Source organism: Euleptes europaea, chromosome 4 (assembly GCF_029931775.1).
Source record: "Euleptes europaea isolate rEulEur1 chromosome 4, rEulEur1.hap1, whole genome shotgun sequence".
Lineage (NCBI taxonomy): Eukaryota > Metazoa > Chordata > Lepidosauria > Squamata > Sphaerodactylidae > Euleptes > Euleptes europaea.
This window is the reverse complement of record NC_079315.1, coordinates 20,795,859-20,815,640: the sequence shown is the minus strand read 5'-3', so window position 1 is coordinate 20,815,640 and position 19,782 is coordinate 20,795,859. Positions and strand designations below refer to the sequence as shown.

Genomic DNA, 19,782 nt, shown 5'->3' with positions numbered 1-19,782 from the left:
TTTAACCGCAGTGACAAGCAGAATCAGAAGTATTTTAATCACAGATACTCTACATCAGCAGTGCTGAACTCAATTGTTACGAGGGCCGGATATGGCAAAAATGTCACTTGGCCGGGCCGGGCCATGCCTCGCCAGCCCAGATCGGGACTGGGGTGAGGGTGGCTTCCTCGGCTGGCTCGTGGGCCAGATAAGAGCTTTCAAGGGCCTTATGTTTGACACCCCTGCTTTACATTTGCAACCTGCCCAAAGTAAAATGCTATGCTTCGTTAGCTTTCACCTCTGTCAAGCCCTCTTCAAAAGTCACAAGATGCAGAGAAATCAATGTACAGAGCGGGAGGGAGTAGGGTTGCCAGATCCCCGCCAGGGGTGAGGGATCCCCCACTTTGGGGGCCCCACTCTGTTCAGCCAACCAGCAGGGGGACTTACCACCGGCAAACTGAGGTCCAGGCCTCTATCACTGGTGACTCTACATCATTTCCAGTTGGGGTTGCCAATAGGCTTGCCAGGTACTAGCTGGAGATCGCCCACTATTACAACTGATCTCCATCCGATAGGGATCAGTTCACCTGGAGAAAAATGGCAGCTGGCAAACATCACTCATTCGTAAGGACATTTAAAGCATCCAAAGTGAAAAGCACGGGTGGAAAATGTTACAAGCAAACAATCCATCATTTAATACAGTTGTAACAGCAGGAAATCTCCAGCTATTACCTGGAGGTTGGCAACCCTGTTCCTAACTAACGTTTTAACTGCTGTTTTGTATATATTTTAACTCTGTTTTTTAAGTGTTTTAATGAGGTATGTTGAGGGTTGGTTCTAATGGTTTTAAAATGTGGCTTTATATTATCAGATGCCTTGGTGGCCCTTGTAAGGGCAGAAGGGCAACATGCTCATTCTGCAATTTTGGACTCATCTTTTTTATCTGTAAAGGGCTTGCAGACAGGAGGTATGGAAGCACACTGAATTATGTGGGCTCCAGAACTGCAGTCCAAACCCAAACACAGGTATTTCACCACCATAAACAGAACAACAAGCTGCAAAGGAAACAACTTCCCAACGAAAAAGGAAAAAGCTCTGGCAGGTGCTGCTTCTGTCACTAATCTCGACTTTTTCACATATGTACCCGCTCGGGACACCAAACACCTTTAAGTAGGGTTGCCAACCTCCAGGTACTAGTTGGAGATTTCACCTGGAGGAAATGGCCGCTATGGCCATTGAACTCTATGGCACTGAAGTCCCTCCCCAAACCCCGCGCTCTTCAAGCTCCACCCTAAAAACCTCCCACTGGTGGGGAAGAGGGACCTGGCAACCCTACCTTTAAGGGCACTGATTCCCAACCAGGGGTCCGTGGACCCCCAGGGGTCCGCGAGAACTAAATTAAGGTCCGCGAAACAAAGTTATAAACCCATAATAAATTAATATTTTCAATTAAAAGTTCTCTATTATAAAATATATATATTCAAATATTATTCTAAGTTTAATGTTTAACTAAAAGTTATGTTTAAAGTTTATTTTCAAATTCTCGGAATTTTTATTTTGAACCTTGGGGTCCCTGCACCGAACAAAAAAGTCCTAGTGGTCCCTGGTCAAAAAAAGGTTGGGAACCACTGTTTAAGGGTATTAATATGACATTTTTAGATGTACACGTAAAAGCTTAGGTGCCTGGCTAAAGCGTGGTGCAAAAAGACCTTACAATTACCTGCGCTGCAACCCCAAACAGAATCACACCCTTCTAAGCCTGCGGACTTCAACAGAAAGGTGTAACTCTGCTCAGGACGGCATCATGCCATAATCAAACTGCTGGAGGAGGAATCTGGACACGGTCTACCCAAAGTTCATCCTATTAAATTCCTCCATTGGAAATGAACAGGCTATACCCCGTCCAGCTCCTTTTAATTGGTATTCCACAGAAGCTTTGAGTAGACCCATGGTCTTTGGCAGCAGAAAGGTGTTGCTCATTCCTTCAGGGCAAAGTCAGCTTGGCTGGCTCTCTAAGAAGTGTTATTTTAAGACATGAAAAATAGATACCCGCTTCAGATTCAAGCTATTTTAAAAACAACTCAAGAGTTTAGCGCCCCTGCCAGGGTGCCATGGAAGGGAGAAAGCAGTATTTATAGGCCCTGAACGGGAAGTAACAGTCCATTTGGAAAAGATACACTTCCTCCTTCATCTTAGCGAGGATGCTAGAGGTTGACAGCAATGTTTCAGAAACTTTGACCTGACGTAGGTCCAAAACGTGTTGCCTTTTTTGAAAGTAACGCACCTTGTCATCTGCCATTATTTCCATCATCAAAAATTATTTGAGAAAGCGTAATCGAGAGCATTAAGGCAACAAAACAGCATACAAAACTGGATTCTACAAGTACTACAATGAGAGCACATAGGGTGTGCTCACCTGTATACCTAGGTCTAAACTTGCCGCAATCCCTCCCAATGTATTTTGATTTTCTGATAATCCCGTGATACAGACGACTATTTGTTGGCTAGACTGAATGGCATTCCATCAGGGGAGTTAATAGGTAGTTTAAATAGGATACCATACTGTCAGAGAGTATGTCAGTGTGGTTCTGGCCAAATAGACACTCTTCAGCATTCTTTGTTTAGCTGCGACTTGCTCAGCAAGACTAGAGACAGATGGATAAAGCCTTTTATTCGGGAATCTGTCTCTAAACTGGATAATCTGAGGGTTCTTTTAGCAGGGGTGGGATTTTAATGCTACATTGGCAGTTGCCAAATTTATTTCCCAGTCAATTAATATTTTAAAAAATACTAATTTCCTTATGGGCTATTCAGATAGTGCCTTTTTTCTTCGTTTTTATTTTGATCCCAGTGTGACATTGTTCAGGGCCAAATTGGCCATGTGAACAATATCATTAAAGTAAAGTAAGACAGCATACAGAAATAATACTGACCAAGGTATCGGGTGGTAAAGCTGCCTGGGTCCCACGCATTCACTCATTGCATTGCGAGAGTGGAGCTGACTGGTGATGTCCTGTTATAACTTCCCACACTGCTTTGTACAGAAGCAATAAAGGAAGTGCCCCACAACCACCAGGTTCCCCCCCCCCCCACAAGATCTTCTGTATTCAACAGTTCGGAAAGCCATGTACCAAGAAGCCACAGCGTGGGACGAACGCTGTTTCTTCGACTGAAGAACACAACTGGAAACATATGCTTCCAGCGCAGTGTAGTGATTAGAGTGTCAGACAAATATCTAGAAGATCCAGGTTCAGATCCCACCCTGCCATACAGCTCAGTGGGTGAAAAGGTTGCCAACCTCCAGGTGGTGGCTGGAGATCTCCCGCTATCACAACTGACCTCCAGGCGACAGAGATCGGTTTCCCTGGATAAAATGGTCACTTTGGTAATAGGACTCTATAGCATTGAAGTGCCTTCCTTCTCCAAACCCCGCCTTCCTCAGGCTCCACCCCCCCAAATCTCCATGTATTTCCCAATCTGGAGCTGGCAACCCTAGTGGGTGACCTTGGGCCAGACATTCTCAGCCTAGCCTACCTCACAGATTGTTGTGAGAACAAAATGGAAACTGATGTGTTCCCGGCTGAGCTGCTTGCAAGAACTATGGGATTAAAATGTACTAAATAACTAAATTCCATAAGACTTAGAAAGCAGAAGCCAAAGAAGAAACTGTCATTACTGGAGACGTCTGAAAGGATGGCATTCTTATGTCTAGAGGCTGAAACATACTCAAGCAGGCTTTAATGGAAGGTTCCCCTTTAACTTTACAGTCAAGCCACAGAGAGTGACTTTTCACTATAAGTTGCTACTCTGCATTTTTTTTAAAAACATCTTGACACTTCAGAAGAACATTTCTAGAGGGGTGAAAAAAGGAAGGAAGGAAGGAAGCAAGCAAGCAAGCCCCGGAACCAGTTTCTGGATTTTATGCTACACATTGGAAAAGCAAAGTAAGACAGGTGGCAGTTTGGGTTTCTTGAAGGAAACCAAGACAGAGCAAACTGCACCAATTCAACAGACACAGCCATAAAGCTCCAGAGGTTAAAACTTCACATTTTGAAGGTCGATACTAATAGGGCAGAACTAAGCAGAGTTAACACACTTTCAAATGCATTGCCTTCAATGGACACAGAAGAGGGCAACTCTGCTTAGGATGGCACTGTATTCGTACCTGTTCTTAAATGGCAAAGCAGACTGTCCATAAAAACAAAGGCATGTATAAAGAGGCTAGGATCCCGTTAAACACCTGCACAGACACACACAACACACAACATAAGAAGACCCCCCCACACACACACACACACCAACCCAGCCACACTTAGAGCAGGGGAACCCATCTATTTAATTACAAGCAGCCCTGTCAACTGATAGCATCCACAGCGGCATATATTCTGCCCTTTACATTCAAACTGGTCTGTGTCACAGTTCAAAATCTTTGATTTGAGACTGGGGCTGTAAACCTTGGAACAGGTCACTTTGGGGTCCAGAATGAAAAAGACAGCGAAGTTACAGGCCAACAGCATGCGCACCATGTTCACAAACGTGCACCAAAGTCGTGAACGCATGCAGGGTTTCAGAACTAAAGCTGAGATGACCCATTGGCAACATCTTATTCCCAGCTCCTTGACCCCAATCAAACATTCCATAGGCCCAAGATGCCCTTGTGTAAAGAGGCGGCCTACCTTTTTACGGGCGGTGGGAGTCATAAATTAACGTCACAATTGCATGCAGGCTGCAAGTCTCCTGGGAAAGCTTATTCAGCTTCCTCCACTTCCACACATGCGCTGACCTCACCTACTGGCCATGTGCTGTAACTGTAGGCATCTCTGATCAGCATCATGGGATTCAAGAGGAAGCACAGAAGTACAAGTCAAGTACTCAGGAGTGCCAAACACCCAAGGGGGGGGGGGGAAACAGCCAGGTCCCTCTTTGCCACCGGCGGGAGGTTTTTGGGGCGGAGCCTGAGGAGGGCGGAGTTTGGGGAGGGACTCCAACGCCATAGAGTCCAATTGCCAAAGTGGCCATTTTCTCCAGGTGAACTGATCTCTGTCGGCTGGAGATCAATTGTAATAGCAGGAGATCTCTAGTTAGTACCTGGAGGTTGGTAACCCTAAATGGGGGGACTTAGCAAGTAACGATTTTACATGGCAGTGAGATAAATTCATGTAATCTCCATGCTAGGAAAAGCTACACTTACTAAATGACTTGCTTAATTGCTGCAGAATTAATGTTTGTTAGAGGTGTAGCTACACAAGTCCTCTCCTAAGTCAACAATCCGAGGCGCATCCCCAAATCTATGGCATTTGCCAAAGCAAGAAAAGTCAATCAATCAATCAAGAAAAGTCAGGTGCCTTGTCGTGTTTCCTGGAAGGACGGGAACATGGGATCTAGAGGCAAATAGTTTTTCCGAATCAGCATATTTCTGACTATGTTCCAGTAAACTAACTCTTAAGTACTGGACCAATATATGATTCATTAACTGAACAGTTTGGCAGATTTTCTTCCTCATCAAATGCTGACCTCGCTCAGATCCTAACTGAACTATCCACTTGAAAAATAGTATTTTGAGACCTTCTGGTTCAAAAAAAAGGACAAGGAAATTAAAAACACACATAAACTGATTATTTCAGCCAGCGTGCAGCAGTGTGGTTAGAGTGACGGATTAGGAGACCCAGGTTTGAATCCCCCGCTTTGCCACGGAAGCTCACCGGGTGACCTCAGGCCAACCACACACTTTCCCAACCTACCTCACAGGGTTGTTGTGAGGATAAAATAGAGGATTAAAATGGAGGATTAAATGGAGAACACTGTTGTAAACAAGTTTGAGTACCCCCTGGAGATAAAAGTAGGGCATAAATGAAGTCAATAAATAAACAAATCACAATTTTGGGAGTTAGGTTTTTATCAACCATCAAGTTGCAACATTAACTGCAGCCATGGACCCTGGATTTAGAAAGCGAATACAACCTTTGTGAAGGAAAAAAGGGCATTTGATGGCCACCTTATGCAAACTGCCCAGCTTTTCAGATAAACTCTGTGTTGCCGCTGTGTGTGATCTTTCCCAACTAGAGGACTTGTGAAATCAATCCTTAACAAACAGTATCTCCCTCTCCCACTGTCATAATGACTTGGGGGAACAGAAGGGATGTCAAGAGAAGCTACACAGAAGCTATACCTGGTCATGCATTTTAATGGGCAAGCAATCAGGAACTAATGAGCCCCTTTCAAGATGGTTCACCTTCTGGCGGTCATTCAGAACACAACTGCCTTTGCTGGAGGTGAAATCCGATGAGAGTTTTCAAAGCAACTGTTGAGGTTTGAATATATATGCAAACTCTTATCACAAGATGCTTCCCGTCAACCAATCTCAGGCACAATCGCTGCAGAATGGAAGAATTTAAGGCCCATTTGATTCCATGGCAAGCGTGGTGGTGGCTGGAAAGTGCCCTCAAGTCGCAGCCAACTTATGGCAACCCCCGTAGGGTTTTCAGGGGAGGAGACGTACAGAGGTGGTTTGCCATTGCCTGCCTCCGCATGGGCTGAGAGAGTTCGGAGAGAACTGTGACCGGCCCAAGGTCACCCAGCAGGCTTCATGGGGAAGAGTGGGGAATCGAGCCTGGTTCTCCCGATTAGAGTCTGCTGCTCTTAACCACTTCACCACGCTGGCTCTCATGGCAAGTGTATAACAGTGCAACCCTAAGCACAGTCACACCCTTACAAATCCATTGAAGTCAAAAGTCTTAGATGGGTGCGACTACACTTAGAACAGCACTGTAAGCCCACTACTGAAATCAAAGCATCAATCGGAAATCATCATCAATGCCCAAAAATGCCAGAACCAAAGGATACACCCAACATGGTTTTCAAAGCATTACCTTACTGTTGGAAATTTTGAGCAAGAAAAAGAAGGGGTATGACCCAAACCAAGTTCAGATCTTTTCATTCATTTACATGGAACAGGTTGAAGCAGGCAATGAATCCTTCCCCTTCTAAAAAACTGATATCCCCTTGAAGATCTGGTTTCTATAATAAAGTATGATCCCATCTGGGTAAGCAGAGCCCAGAGGTCAGGTTACCCAACTTCAGGCAGAAGTAGCATCAGGTAATTGTTTAGTAGCAACTGACTGGTCAAAATCTTTTTCTTTTCTACTTTTTTTACAGAGGGCGGGTGTTTGAAGAGCTTTTCTGTATTCATGCCTCCATTAGCACACAGTTTCGTCCCTGATCATTCAAGCCAATGCATACAGTTTTTCCCAACCCGGGTTACTTTAATGTGCGATGAACCCAGGTCCAAGCAGGGACTTCTGTTGAAGTCAGCAGGCTTAGAAGGGTGTGATTCTGTTTGGGGTTGCAGTGCAGGTAATTGTAAGGTCTTTTCGCACCACACTTTAGCCAGGCACCTACATCTAAAAATGTCATATTAATACCCTTAAAGGTAGGGTTGCCAGGTCCCTCTTCACCACCAGTGGGAGGTTTTTAGGGTGGAGCAATCCCACCCCTTTAAATGCTGCTGTGTAATTGGCTTACCTCGTGAGAGAAGAGTCCCTTCCCCCCAAACCCAACTGCCGCATAAAAAAGCATTTTAAGAACAAAAAAAACAAAAAACGGAGCAATCTGAAAGAAGGAGGGGGAATCCAAGCTTCGTTTTTAAAAAGCCTTTCTTTTGCTCAGAAAGAGCTCCGAGGTAGCAGGAAGAACTTGAATCCCCGCATCTTTACACACAGCTTTGTGACTGGCTGTGAGAGAAGCCAATCTTCTGTTTTCCCCTGTATGCTGCTTTGAGGAGAGGGTTGGAAAGGGGTGGGGCGGGGAAGCTCAACCTGAGAACGGAGTATGCACGCTCTGTGACTCCGGAATAAGCCAGGATGAACGGTTTAATTCGGGCCAGAAGAGGAATGGGAAAAGCCGGGTTCGTTTAGCATTGAAACAGCATTGAGCTTCCAAGGAATGAGATATCGTGCATACTGAAAAATTTGATCCTGGCTGAAACGGGGAATAAAGGAGGTTAAAGCATAAATGACCAGAGCCTCAGTCAATCCCAAGCCCTGACATGTACATCACATGTATAGCTCCTCTGCTGGTCACTGTTCATAACTTCTACACGTAGTTGCAACTGCAGAGCCAAGTGAGCAGATATACAGACAAGAGAAAAGGAGAAGAGGAGAAGAACAGGAAAAGAGGAAAAGAATATTATGGAGAATACTCTTTAATGATGTCCCTAAGTGATGTTCCACAGCCAGGCTTTAAAGGTTTTAATGCAGCATTATTTGAGCTTTCTTCAGTGAACAGTCTATTAGCTTGGCAACTCTTCAACCAGTCTCTACGGTTGTATTTTAACGACAGCTTCATACACAGACATGAACACATGAAGGTGCCTTATACTGAATCAAACCATTGGTCCATTGGTGGTGATGCCTCTCTCCATGCTGTGGGAAAGCAGAAACCTATGCAGATTTCTGGTCAGTTGGCACGAGCTAGTGTGGTGTAGTTGATAAGACTAGGATCTAGGAGACCCAGGTCTGAATCCCCACTCTGCCATGGAAGCTCACTAGATGAACTTGGGCCAGTCATACAGTCTCCGCCTAACTTACCTCGCAGGATTGTTGCGAGAAAAATAATTGGAGGAATGCGGAATGACACGCCACCAGAAGCTCCTTGGAAGGAGGGTGGGATAAAAATGCATTAAATTAATACATAAGGCCTACCATAAATATATAAGGTTTACCGGCATGTAAAATACAGACAACACATTCCTTCCCCCGCCCCTGCATGGAATAAAAGCAACATTGCCTGCTTTTATCTAGGAAGCTATTTGGATCTACATTATTTTGAAGTCCAGACTAAGGCCATTTATGCATGGCTATTTAGCCAGCATTCAGAAAACCCAGGCAAAACACGCGGAAACATGCAGGGAGAGCGAGGCAACTTCTGACAGTCAGAAAATCATCGAGTTGGAAGGGACCACCAGGGTCATCTAGTCCAACCCCCTGCACAATGCAGGAAATTCACAACTACCTCCCACACACACACCCCGGTGACCCCTACTCCATGCCCAGAAGATGGCCAAGTTGCCCTCCCTCTCATCATCTGCTTAAGGTCATAGAATCAGCATTGCTGACAGATGGCCATCTAACCTCTTCTTAATCAAGGCAAAGCCCCGAAGTAGTCAGCGGGCTGACCTCAAGGAAGCAGCCATGCATAAATGGCCTAGGAGCAGAGACATCCACTGAATCACACTATAGAAATGACAACAAAATCATTCAACCCAAGTTTCCTCAACACATTCTGAGCTCAAAGACATTTTTCAGGAGGAAACTATTTTAAGAATTACGGTAAATAAGTCTGCATTCAGAACGCATTGGAATTATTGGACTGGAGAGATAGAATCATAGAGTTGGAAGGGACCACCAGGGTCATCTAGTCCAACCCCCTGCACAATGCAGGAAATTCACAACTACCCCCCCCACATCCCCAGTGACCCCAACCCTCCCCTCGCAATGCAGGATCTCACAATCAAAGCACTCCCGACAGATGGCCATCTAGCCTCTGCTTAAAGACCTCCAAAGACGGGGACTCCACTACCCTCCGAGGCAGCGCATTCCACCATCGAACAGCCCTCACCATCAGAAAGTTCTTCCTAATGTTTAGGTGGAATCGCTTTTTTATTAGTTTAAATCCATTACTCTGTGTCCTAGTCTCTGGAGCAACAGAGAACAAGCTAGTTCCCTCATCAACATGACATCCCTTCAAATATTTAAACATGGCTATCATGTCTCCCTTCAACCTTCTCTTCTCCATACTAAACAAACCCAACTCCCTAAGTCTCTCCTCATAGGGCATGGATTCCAGACCTCTGACCATTCTGGTTGCCCTCCTCTGGACACGCTCCAACTTGTCAACATCCTTCTTTAATTGTGGAGTCCAAAACTGGACACAGTATTCCAAGTGAGGTCTGACCAATGCAGAATACAGTGGTAGTATTACTTACCTTGATCTAGACACAATGCTCCTATTGATGCAGCCCAGAATTGCATTGGCCTTCTTAGCTGCCATATCACACTGTTGACTCATGTTCAGTTTGTGGTCCACTAAGACTCCCAGATCTCTTTCACATGTACTGTTGTCAAGCCAACTACCTCCCACCCTGTACGTGTGCCTTATGTTGTATCTGCCTAGATCTAATTGCCCACAGAAATCTGCTGTTGGTTTCAAGCTATGTAGAGCAGGGATCTGAGCTAACAACATGGCCAATAATCACCCTGTCTCTAATTTGCCCTTTTTGGGCAAGATGATTGAGAGAGCAGTAGCGGCCCAACTCCAGGCTTCCTAGCATAAGTCGTGTGCTCTGGAGTCTTTTCAGTCTGGCTTCAGCCCGGGCTGTGAGACAGAGACAGCGCCGGTGGCTTTAGCCGATGATCTCTTTCTGATTTCGTTTATTTATTTAGGCCTTTTTGTTGCTCCTACTGGATTTATCTGCAGCCTTTGATACAGCAGACCACGCTATCCTGCTGAAACGTCTGGAGGCAGAAAAGGTATCAGGAGACGCACTTTGGGTTGGTTTAAATTGTCTCCTTAAGGGCCAGACTCAAAGGGTCGCCACTGGAGACCGGTTATCATCAATGTGGGATTTGTCACATGGGATTTCACAGGGTATAGTCTTATCCTCCATTCTAGAATAATACAATCATAGAGTTGGAAGGTACCACCAAGGTCATCTAGTCCAACCCCCTACCTAGATGGCCATCTAGCCTCTGCTTAAAAACCTCCAGGGAAGGAGAGCTTACCACCTCCCAAGGAAGCCCTCTGTTAGTTTCAACCCGTTGGTTCTGGTCCGACCTTCTGGGACAACAGAAAACAACTCAGCACCCTCCTCTATATGACAGCCCTTCAAGTACTTGAAGATTGTTATCATATCCCCTCTCAGTCTTCTCTTCAGGCTAAACATACCCAGCTCCTTCAACCTTTCCTCACAGGACTTGATCTCCAGACCCCACACCATCTTTGTTGCCCTCCTCTGGACATGTTCCAGCTTGTCTACATCTTTCTTAAATTGTGGTGCCCAAAACTGAACACAGTACTCTAGGTGAGGTCTAACCAGAGCTGAGTAAAGCGATACCATCATTTCACGTGATCAAGCTCTATGTAAAGCCCTTAAGTTATTTATAGTTTTGGAATCGGATGCCATCAGTAGGCTCACGACCCCCTGCTCCTTCTCCTTCTCTCACTATCCACATCTCCTGGGGATGTGGTAGAGGTCCTGACTGCTGTGGTTCAATGGCTGAAAGTGAACAAATTGCTCCTGGACCTTGCTGAGATGGAAGTCATGCTGGTTGGGAAGCCTGAGGTCTTGAAGAACACTGTGCTTCCCACTTCTGATGGGGTTCAGATGAGCCTTGCTGGCTCAATAAAAGAGCTATACTGGACCCAGCATTATTGCTGGGTAAGCAGATTAATGCAGCCACAAAAAACATTTTCTTCCAGCTTTAGCCTGAAGACGGCCTCCTACCTTGACTCAGTCGATCTGGCCATCCAGACAGACACTGTCCTAACATCGAGACTAGACTACTGTAATGCACTCTATATAGGTCTTCCCTCAAAATCTACTTGGAAGCTCCAGTTAGTGAAAGATGCCACAGCTGAGTTATTATTAGGAATGAGTGGTGAGTTCATGTTACACCCATTCTGCAATTACTCCATTGGCTTCCCGTTCGTTACTGGGTTTTAATTCAAGGTACAGGCCATCACACAGAAAGGCTTTCATGGCCCTGGACTTTCATATCTGCAGGAGTGTGCCTCTCTTCCTATGGCCTGGACACAACAACTTTGCTCATCTCAGGAGGGCTTTCTACAGCTGCTACCCTGCAAATGGGTAATATCAACAATGGCCTGTACAAATGCATATTCTGTAGCGGCCCCCACCCTATGGAAGGGCCTGCCTAAGGAGTTCCACAAATGATATAAAGCAGAAATGTTCAGGACAGCGTTTTTATAAAGGAAGTAGGGCTGCATTATAACAGAATGATCCAGGAAGAAGCTTCTATAAAGGGAAGGGGATTGTAGACTGTAGACTACCCTGTGTGTGTGTTGTGTGTTAAAGCCGTCAAGTCGTTTCCAACTCATGGCGACCCTATGAATCAATGTCCTCCAAAATGTCCTATCTTTGACAGCCTTGCTCAGATCTTGCAAATTGAGGGTGGTGGCTTCCTTTACAGAGTCAATCCATCTCTTGTTGGGTCTTCCTCTTTTCCTGCTGCCTTCAACTTTTCCTAGCATGATTGTCTTTTCCAGTGACTCCTGTCTTCTCATAATATGTACAGACTACCCTACTACTATTTATTATCTGTTGCTCTCACTGCATTATATTTCTCCTTACCATTTCTTGCCCTGCTTAACACATCAGGTATAATACTTACATTTTGTTTCTGATTTGCACAATCTAAGCTTTATTACATTGTTCATTAAAAGTAATAAGCACTGGGTCTCCCATCCAAACACCAACCAGGGCCAACTCTGCTTAGATTCCGAGATCTGACAAGAGCACCTGGGCACATTCACAATTACCGTAGACCAAAAGAGCCACATTACTTCCATCTCTGGCATGCGGCCTGCCCTTCAGGAAGGCTCTCGGCTTACCCATTCTTCCACTGGTAGCTGTTTCAAGTTGGGCACCACCTGCCAACACCAAGCCCCACCAGGCAAGGGCTTTGCCCGCTTTCCTGAAACACTGGGTTGCTGCCACAGTGGGAACAGGGCTCAGAGAGCCACAGGAGGTATTCATGGCTACTAGTAAAAATGGATACTAGTCGTGATGCATACCTATTTTCTCCAGGATCAGAAGAGCATGCCTATTATATTAGGTGCTGTGGAACACAGGCAGGACAATGCTGCTGCAGTCGTCTTGTTTGTGGGCTTCCTAGAGGCACCTGGTTGGCAACTGTGTGAACAGACTGCTGGACTTGATGGGCCTTGCTCTGATCCAGCAGGGCCTTTCTTATCTTCTTATCTCAAAGGGCCACGTGTGGCTCCCAAGCCACTGATTGAGCACCCCTGCTTTAGTATCTCAGGATCTGTGCTTGTTCCCGCATTCTGCATTCAAACCCTGCCCCAAACCTCAAAACTACCCTTTCATTGGTTGTGTAGCAAAGTCAGTCGACTTGGACCCCAGCACCTCCAGACCTCGTTTTTTCTAACCCACATTGCTTTCTGGGGTACTCCCAACTTAACCCGCTGTCCTATGCCCATGCTGCGGGGATATTTTATTTATTTAGATTGTTATACCTTGCTTTTTCCCACCATAGGAACCCAAAGGCAGCTTACAACATCACATAAAGAACACATGAAGCTGCCTTATACTGAATCAGACCCTTGGTCCATCAAAGTCAGTATTGTCTACTCAGACCGGCCGTGGCTCACCAGGATCTCAGGCAGAGGTCTTTCATATCACCTACTTGCCTAGTCCCTTTAACTGGAGATGCCGTGGATTGACCTTTTGCATGCCAATCAGATGCTCTACCACTGAGCCACAGCACCTCCTGCTCCACTTTATCCTCACAACCACCACCCTATGAGGCAGGTTAGACCGAGAGTGTGTGACTAGCCCTTGGTCACCTAGCACGCTTCCACGATGGAGTGGGACTTCGAACCTGGGTTACCTAGATCCTAGCCTGACACCACACTGGTCAATATTCCTCTCTTAGACTGGCACAGTATCCATAACAAGAAAACAGCAGCATTCTATAGTCGCACTTTCCTGAACTACACAATTATTCAGCTGAGCACATGTGCCCCATCCTCCCTTACATCTGATCCCACTACCTGCCCCAAGGCCTACTCTTCCCTCCCCAGAAAATTACCCGAAGCAAAATTCCAGCAGAGTTCTCATCCAACATTCGACATGGTTTTAAAATGTACGTGTACCCTTGCCATTAGCAACTGGCTCGTCAATGTCGACCCCCAGAATATGAATCAGTACATATAGAGGTCTGCATGGAGGCACAAACTGATTTGTACATACAGCATGCACTGAATGGAACATCTGTGTGGAACATCAGCTGGTTTGGATAGTACCAGAACAGTCCAGCAACTTTCCGTGCTGAGAACTAAAGATAGGCAGTGAAGCCAACGGGCAAAGAAAATCTAATGGCAATCCCAATGGAATGAATCTTAACTGTGATGAACCAACTGCCATCTGTTATGAAGGCATTACTGTTGCTATCACACTCAATTCAACTCTCCATTTCCGCATATGGTAAAGATAGTCCCCTGTCCAAGCACTGGGTCATTCCTTTAACACTTCCTTCCTCTGACTTGTCCAACTGTTCATGCTAACAATTGTTGCAACCCTGCACACCACCAAAATACCACTTTTCTGGGAGTATGCCCCAAAGAAGAAAATCGGATTACTTGTGAGCAGACTTGCTCATCAGGATTGCTCTGCAAATACTTTCATCCTCTTAGAAGGGAGTTAAGCAGCCTAGCTGGGTGCGGGTTTACAGCCTATTATCTCCCAGAAAAGTAATGAGAATTGTGTGATACCGGCATGCAACACCATTCTGTTCATGTTTACTGGGAAGTAAATATCCCAGTAGACCTCTCTTCCAAATAAGTACATGCAGGTTTGCAGTGTTAGTAAAAAGCTTGACATTTCTGATTCAAAGCTGAGCAGGGAACATGCCAGCGCATTCCAGCCCCGTTTACAGGAAAGGATATCTTTGGAGCGCTGGAATAACACTTGGCATCGCTACCGGCTGCATTTTTAAAACCCAATGCAGGTTTACTTGGGGAGGGGCCGTGGCATCTGCTGGTATGAGCATCTGCTAGGTAGAGATCTGCCTGGCATGCAGAAGGTCCCAGGTTCCATCCCCGGCATCTCCAGATAAAGGGAGTAGGCAAGTAGGTGATGCGAAAGACCTCAGCCTGAGACCTTGGACAGCCGCTGCCGGCCCGAGTAGACAATACTGACATCAATGGACCAAGGGTCTGATTCAGTATAAGGCAGCTTCATGTGTTCATGTGTGTGTACTTAAACCCAACTTTGTCAATAAACACATGAAGCTGCCTCATACTGAATCAGACCCTTGATCCATCAAAGTCAGTAGTCTACTCAGACCAGCAGCGGCTCTCCAGGGTCTCAGGCAGAGGTCATTCACATCACCCACTTGCCTAGTCCCTTTAACTGCAGAAGCCGGGGATTAAACCTAGGACCTTCTGCGTGTCAAGCAGAGGCTCTACCACTGAGCCACAGCCCCTCCCCAACTTTACTCCCAGCCTGAAGCTGCAAGCCCACACACGCTTCTAAGTAATGCACACAGCATCTGAGCTCACGCTGTCCTTTCAAAGGCAGCTTACCACAGAGTGTGCGATCTAGTCCTATTCTGGGGCTCCCTATCTCAGCAATTCCAAGGTATGGGGTCAAAGAGGTCAGCTGCAACCAGCCCGGCCTTTCCAATTGTCCCCGAAGGTAGCTTTCTACACGGTGGGACTAGAAGAACTAATCCGTCTGCTGCTGGTCTTTCCTTTCCCCAAAAGAGCCTGCCAAGAGAAAAGGTTCCACCCAGAGATCTTGATAGTCAAGAGTGAGCCAAGCAGGCAGGCTTCTCCAGAGATGAAAGAGAAGGGGGGCTTAGTCAAACCTTTAGAAAGCTGCAAAGCCACCAGTCTCTCTTAACAGTGGCAGGAGATAAAACAAACAGCACAAATGAAGGGCTGATGAGGCACATTTGGAATGCAAGGCCCCCCTCCCATCCCCCCCCCCCGTAGGGCACTAAAGGCCAGGGGAGATTGGCAAAGGGGTGAGAAGCGTTAAAAGTAAACAGAGCTCCCCCCAAACAGAAGACCCAAGCAAACAGTGGGCTGGCACCTCCGCTGAACCTTATCTCCTCTCCCCGCTGGATCTCATTAAAGGCACTCTAAATCCCATCAAGGGCCAATTTACACTCCACCCTCTCTCTCTGGTGTAAAAAAAAAAAAGAGGGAGACTGATTTCTCCAACACACAAACTCCCTTCTCTGGAAAGGTGTTGCCCCTTCGGCACCAAAGGCCAGATCCTATGCGTGCAGCTCGATCATGACTCAGAAGTAAAATTAACTCTCTTTCTCCCCCGCCCCAATTTAAGAGGGCTTAGTCCTGAAGACCGCAGTTATTCCACACAGATCCTAAGGACATCTTTCAGACTGCGCTCATCTGGGGTAGCCAACACCTAAGTCTTGGGAGCACCTTCCAGACGTTCTGGCGGAGCAAACTTTTCCCGGATCCGAGGATCCTCTCCCTTAGAAGGGCCACTCCAAGAAGTCCTGAACACTCTTGCAAGGGCGGGACTCGAGGGGATTCTGGCGCAAATCTGCAGAGGATGAGCTGCAAAGGTTGCCAGCCAGCCAGTACGCTTTGCAACCCTCCCCCCTCCAAATTCCTTGCAACTGACAAGCCCCTCCAAGAGTCCTGCAAGACTCAGCAGAACAACAAAACCCTTCCAACATGCACAGGGGAGATGAATGGAGCCGCGATGGTCTCCGCACCCCCCCCCCAAGAGACCCCAGAGGCGTCCCCTGGATCTTATCTCTCCCGCCCAGGGCGGGGCTCCTGATAAACCAGATTGCCTCTTTTTTAACCTTCTTCCACTGCCCCGGGGTGTCCAGTGGTGGACTGGGTCTAAAAATATTGGTTGCCAGGAGACAAAGGGGCCCCTGCCCACAACTATAAGGCTATCAATTAATTTTTATAAGAAATAAATAAATTTTTCAACAAATACATAAGTGAAAAAAGGTACAATTAAAATTGTAGCTGCATACAGTAATAGCATTGGAACTTCTATATTTTCAAGATACTAAAAGGCCATTAACATTTTAACATGTTGTCTGATGTTTAAAGCTGACAGGAAGAGACTCCTTTGAAATGTGGTGTTGGAGAAAAGTGTTATGGATACCGTGGACTGCCCAAAAAAACCAATCAGTGGGTTACAGATCAAATCAAGCCTGAACTGACCCTAGAAGCTAAAATGACTAAACTGGGGCTATCGCATTTTGGTCACATTATAAGAAGGCAAGAGTCACTGGAAAAGACAGTCATGCTAGGTAAAGTTGAGGGCAGCAGGAAAAGAGAAAGAGCCAGCAAGAGATGGATTGACTCAATAAAGGAAGCCACAGCCCTCAGTTTTCAAGATAGGACATTTTCATAGAATCATAAAGTTGGAAGAGACCACCAGGGTCATCTAGTCCAACCCCCTGCACAATGCAGGAATTTCACAACTACCTCCCCCCCACACCCCAGTGACCCCTACTCCATGCCCAGAAGATGGCCAAGATGCCCTCCCTCTCATCATCTGCCTAAGGTCAAAGAATCAGCATTGCTAACAGATGGCCATCTAGCCTCTGCTTGAAAACCTCCAGGGAAGGAGTGCTTACCACCTCCCAAGGGAGCCTGTGCCACTGAGGAACTGCTTTAACTGTTAGAAAATCCTTCCTAATGTCTAGATGGAAACTCTTTGGATTTAATTTCAGCTGGTTGGTTCTGGTCCCACCCTCTGGGGCAACAGAAAACAACTGCACCCTCCTCTATATGCCAGCCCTTCAAGTACTTCAAGATGATCATCATCCCCTCTCAGTCTTCTCCTCTTCAGGCTAAACACTGGAGGACACGGATTCATAGGGTCGCCATGAGTCGGAAGCGACAAGAGTCACTAGAAAAGACCGTCATGCTAGGAAAAGTGGAGGGCAGCAGGAAAAGAGGAAGACCCAACAAGAGATGGATGGACTCCATAAAGGAAGCCACAGCCCTCAATTTGCAAGACCTGAGCAAGGCTGTCAAAGATGGGACATTTTGGAGGACTTTCATTCATAGTTCACAGTGGGTCGCCGTGTTAGTCTGTTTGCAGTAGTCAAAAAGGGCAAGGGTCCAGGAGCACCTTAAAGACTAACAAAAATATTTTCTGGTAGGGTAGGAGCTTTCGTGAGCCACAGCTCACTTCTTCAGATACAGCTAGAATGTGAATCCATCGGTCTTTAAGTCTTTAAGTAAGACTGATGGATTCACATTCTAGCTGTATCTGAAGAAGTGAGCTGTGGCTCACGAAAGCTCCTACCCTACCAGAAAATATTTTTGTTAGTCTTTAAGGTGCTACTGGACTCTGGCCCTTTTTCATTCATAGGATCGCCATGAGCCGGAAGCGACTTGACGGCACTGAACCCCCACTAATGTTTAAGGGGATCCCCTTCATCAGGGGCCCCCTTGCCATCGGGCAAGCCGACCCCCTGGCCAGTCCGCCCCTGGGGGCCGGGGGGCCGGGCACTTTCACCCAGCCCAAATCCTGCCCTTTCGATCCACTTCGAAGGTGGTGGATTTGACCGCGTGAACCGGCAAAACCCACTTGCCAACGATGGTTCAGGTGCGTTGGGAGGGGATCGAAAGGGCATCGTTATTTGGGCTGGGTGAAAGGGTACCCTCTCTCGCCCAACCTGCCCTTCCCGGCGTCTCCCCCCCCCCGGGGGGTCCCCGGCACTTACTTTCCTCTGGAGCCGGCAGCTGGTGGCAGCGGCGGGGTCCCGGCTCGGCTTCGCCCCGGCCAGCAGGAGGAGGAGAGAGTGGAGCAGCGGCAGCAGCAAGCCAGCCCCGCGTCTGGGCACCACCATCCTACTCAACTCCGCGCCCGGAGCCCAGGTGGGGAGGGGGAGCCCCCGCGGGGGGGGGAGGGAGGGAAGGAAGGAAGGACGCGGGGCTCCCGCACTCGGCGGCGGCAAAGTTGCCCCCAAAGTTTCCTTCCTTTAAAAAAAAATCACCCCCCCCCAAAAAAAAAGTAGATCTCCCCCCACCCCTCCTGCCCCGGCGGCCCAATCCCGAGCTATCCCCTGGCCAAGCCTTCCAGCCGCTGCCCCCTCCCCTTAAAGGGTCCCCGCGACGGGCGTCCGGGAGGGGGGCTCGCCATGCCGCCGATCGGTGGGGCGGGGGGTGCAAGGGCGGGATGGAGTGTGTGTGGGGGGGGGGGGTGCAAGGGCGGGATGGAGTGTGGGGGGGTGCAAGGGCGGGGGCTCCCCCCAAGCGCCGACCCCCTCCTCCTCCTCCTCTTCTTCCTCCTCCTCCTCCTCTTTCCGAGTGGCTCCGGCTGGGAGGCAGGCAGCAAGGCGCGCTCTCGGCGGGATTGGCCGCAGGAGGTGCCTAACCCTAAACTCTCCCCCGCCCCCTCCCCGCCCCCTCCCCCGGCCCTCGGCCAAGGGGTCCGGCCGGCCTCCTGCGGCCCCCTCCGGCCCCGACGGGGTGACCCGGCCGCTGGCCTCGAGGAGGCTTTTCTGGTCCGCTGTGCTTTAGGAGAAAGGGCAGGGGGGGGGGGTGAGACCGCGCGCGATCTTCCAACCCCCCCCCCAAAAAAAACCCCACAACCCAGAACGGATTAAACCTATGAAACGCGATCCAAAAGGGTCGGAGTCCGGCGGCACCTTCAAGACCGACACGATTTCGGGCAGGGGTGCCAGCTTCCCTGAGCCACAGCTCGCTTCTTCCGACGTGGCTGGAGTGTGACTGAAGAAGTGAGCTCAGGGAAGCTGGCACCCCTGCCCGAAATTTTGGGCAGTCTTTAAGGTGCCGCTGGACTCCTACTCTTTTCCGCGGCTAGTGGCAGACGAACACGGCTACCCAAGGTGGGTTGCCGACCTCCAGATGCTAGCTGGGCATCTCCAGCTGTTACAGCTGAGCTCCAGCCAACAGAGATCGGCTCCTCTGGAGAAAAGGGCCGCTTCGGCAATTGGACTCTGTGGCATTGAAGAAGAAGAAGTTGGTTTTTATATGCCGACTTTCTGTACCACTTAAGGGAGACTCAAACCG

At 47.8% G+C, this 19,782-nt stretch overlaps 1 protein-coding gene across 1 annotated transcript in view; it reads right to left on the bottom strand.

The window, feature by feature from the left end:
- TRABD2A (TraB domain containing 2A) overlaps positions 1 to 18,626 on the bottom strand; it is a gene marked incomplete at its 5' end in the record, with an annotated part of 91,305 nt that extends 72,679 nt beyond the window's left edge. The window contains one exon of the mRNA XM_056848313.1: positions 18,471 to 18,626. Within this exon, the coding sequence (XP_056704291.1) occupies positions 18,471 to 18,626 (156 nt within the window). The remainder of the gene's footprint in view (positions 1 to 18,470) is intronic.
- Between the last annotated feature and the right edge of the window lie 1,156 nt (positions 18,627 to 19,782).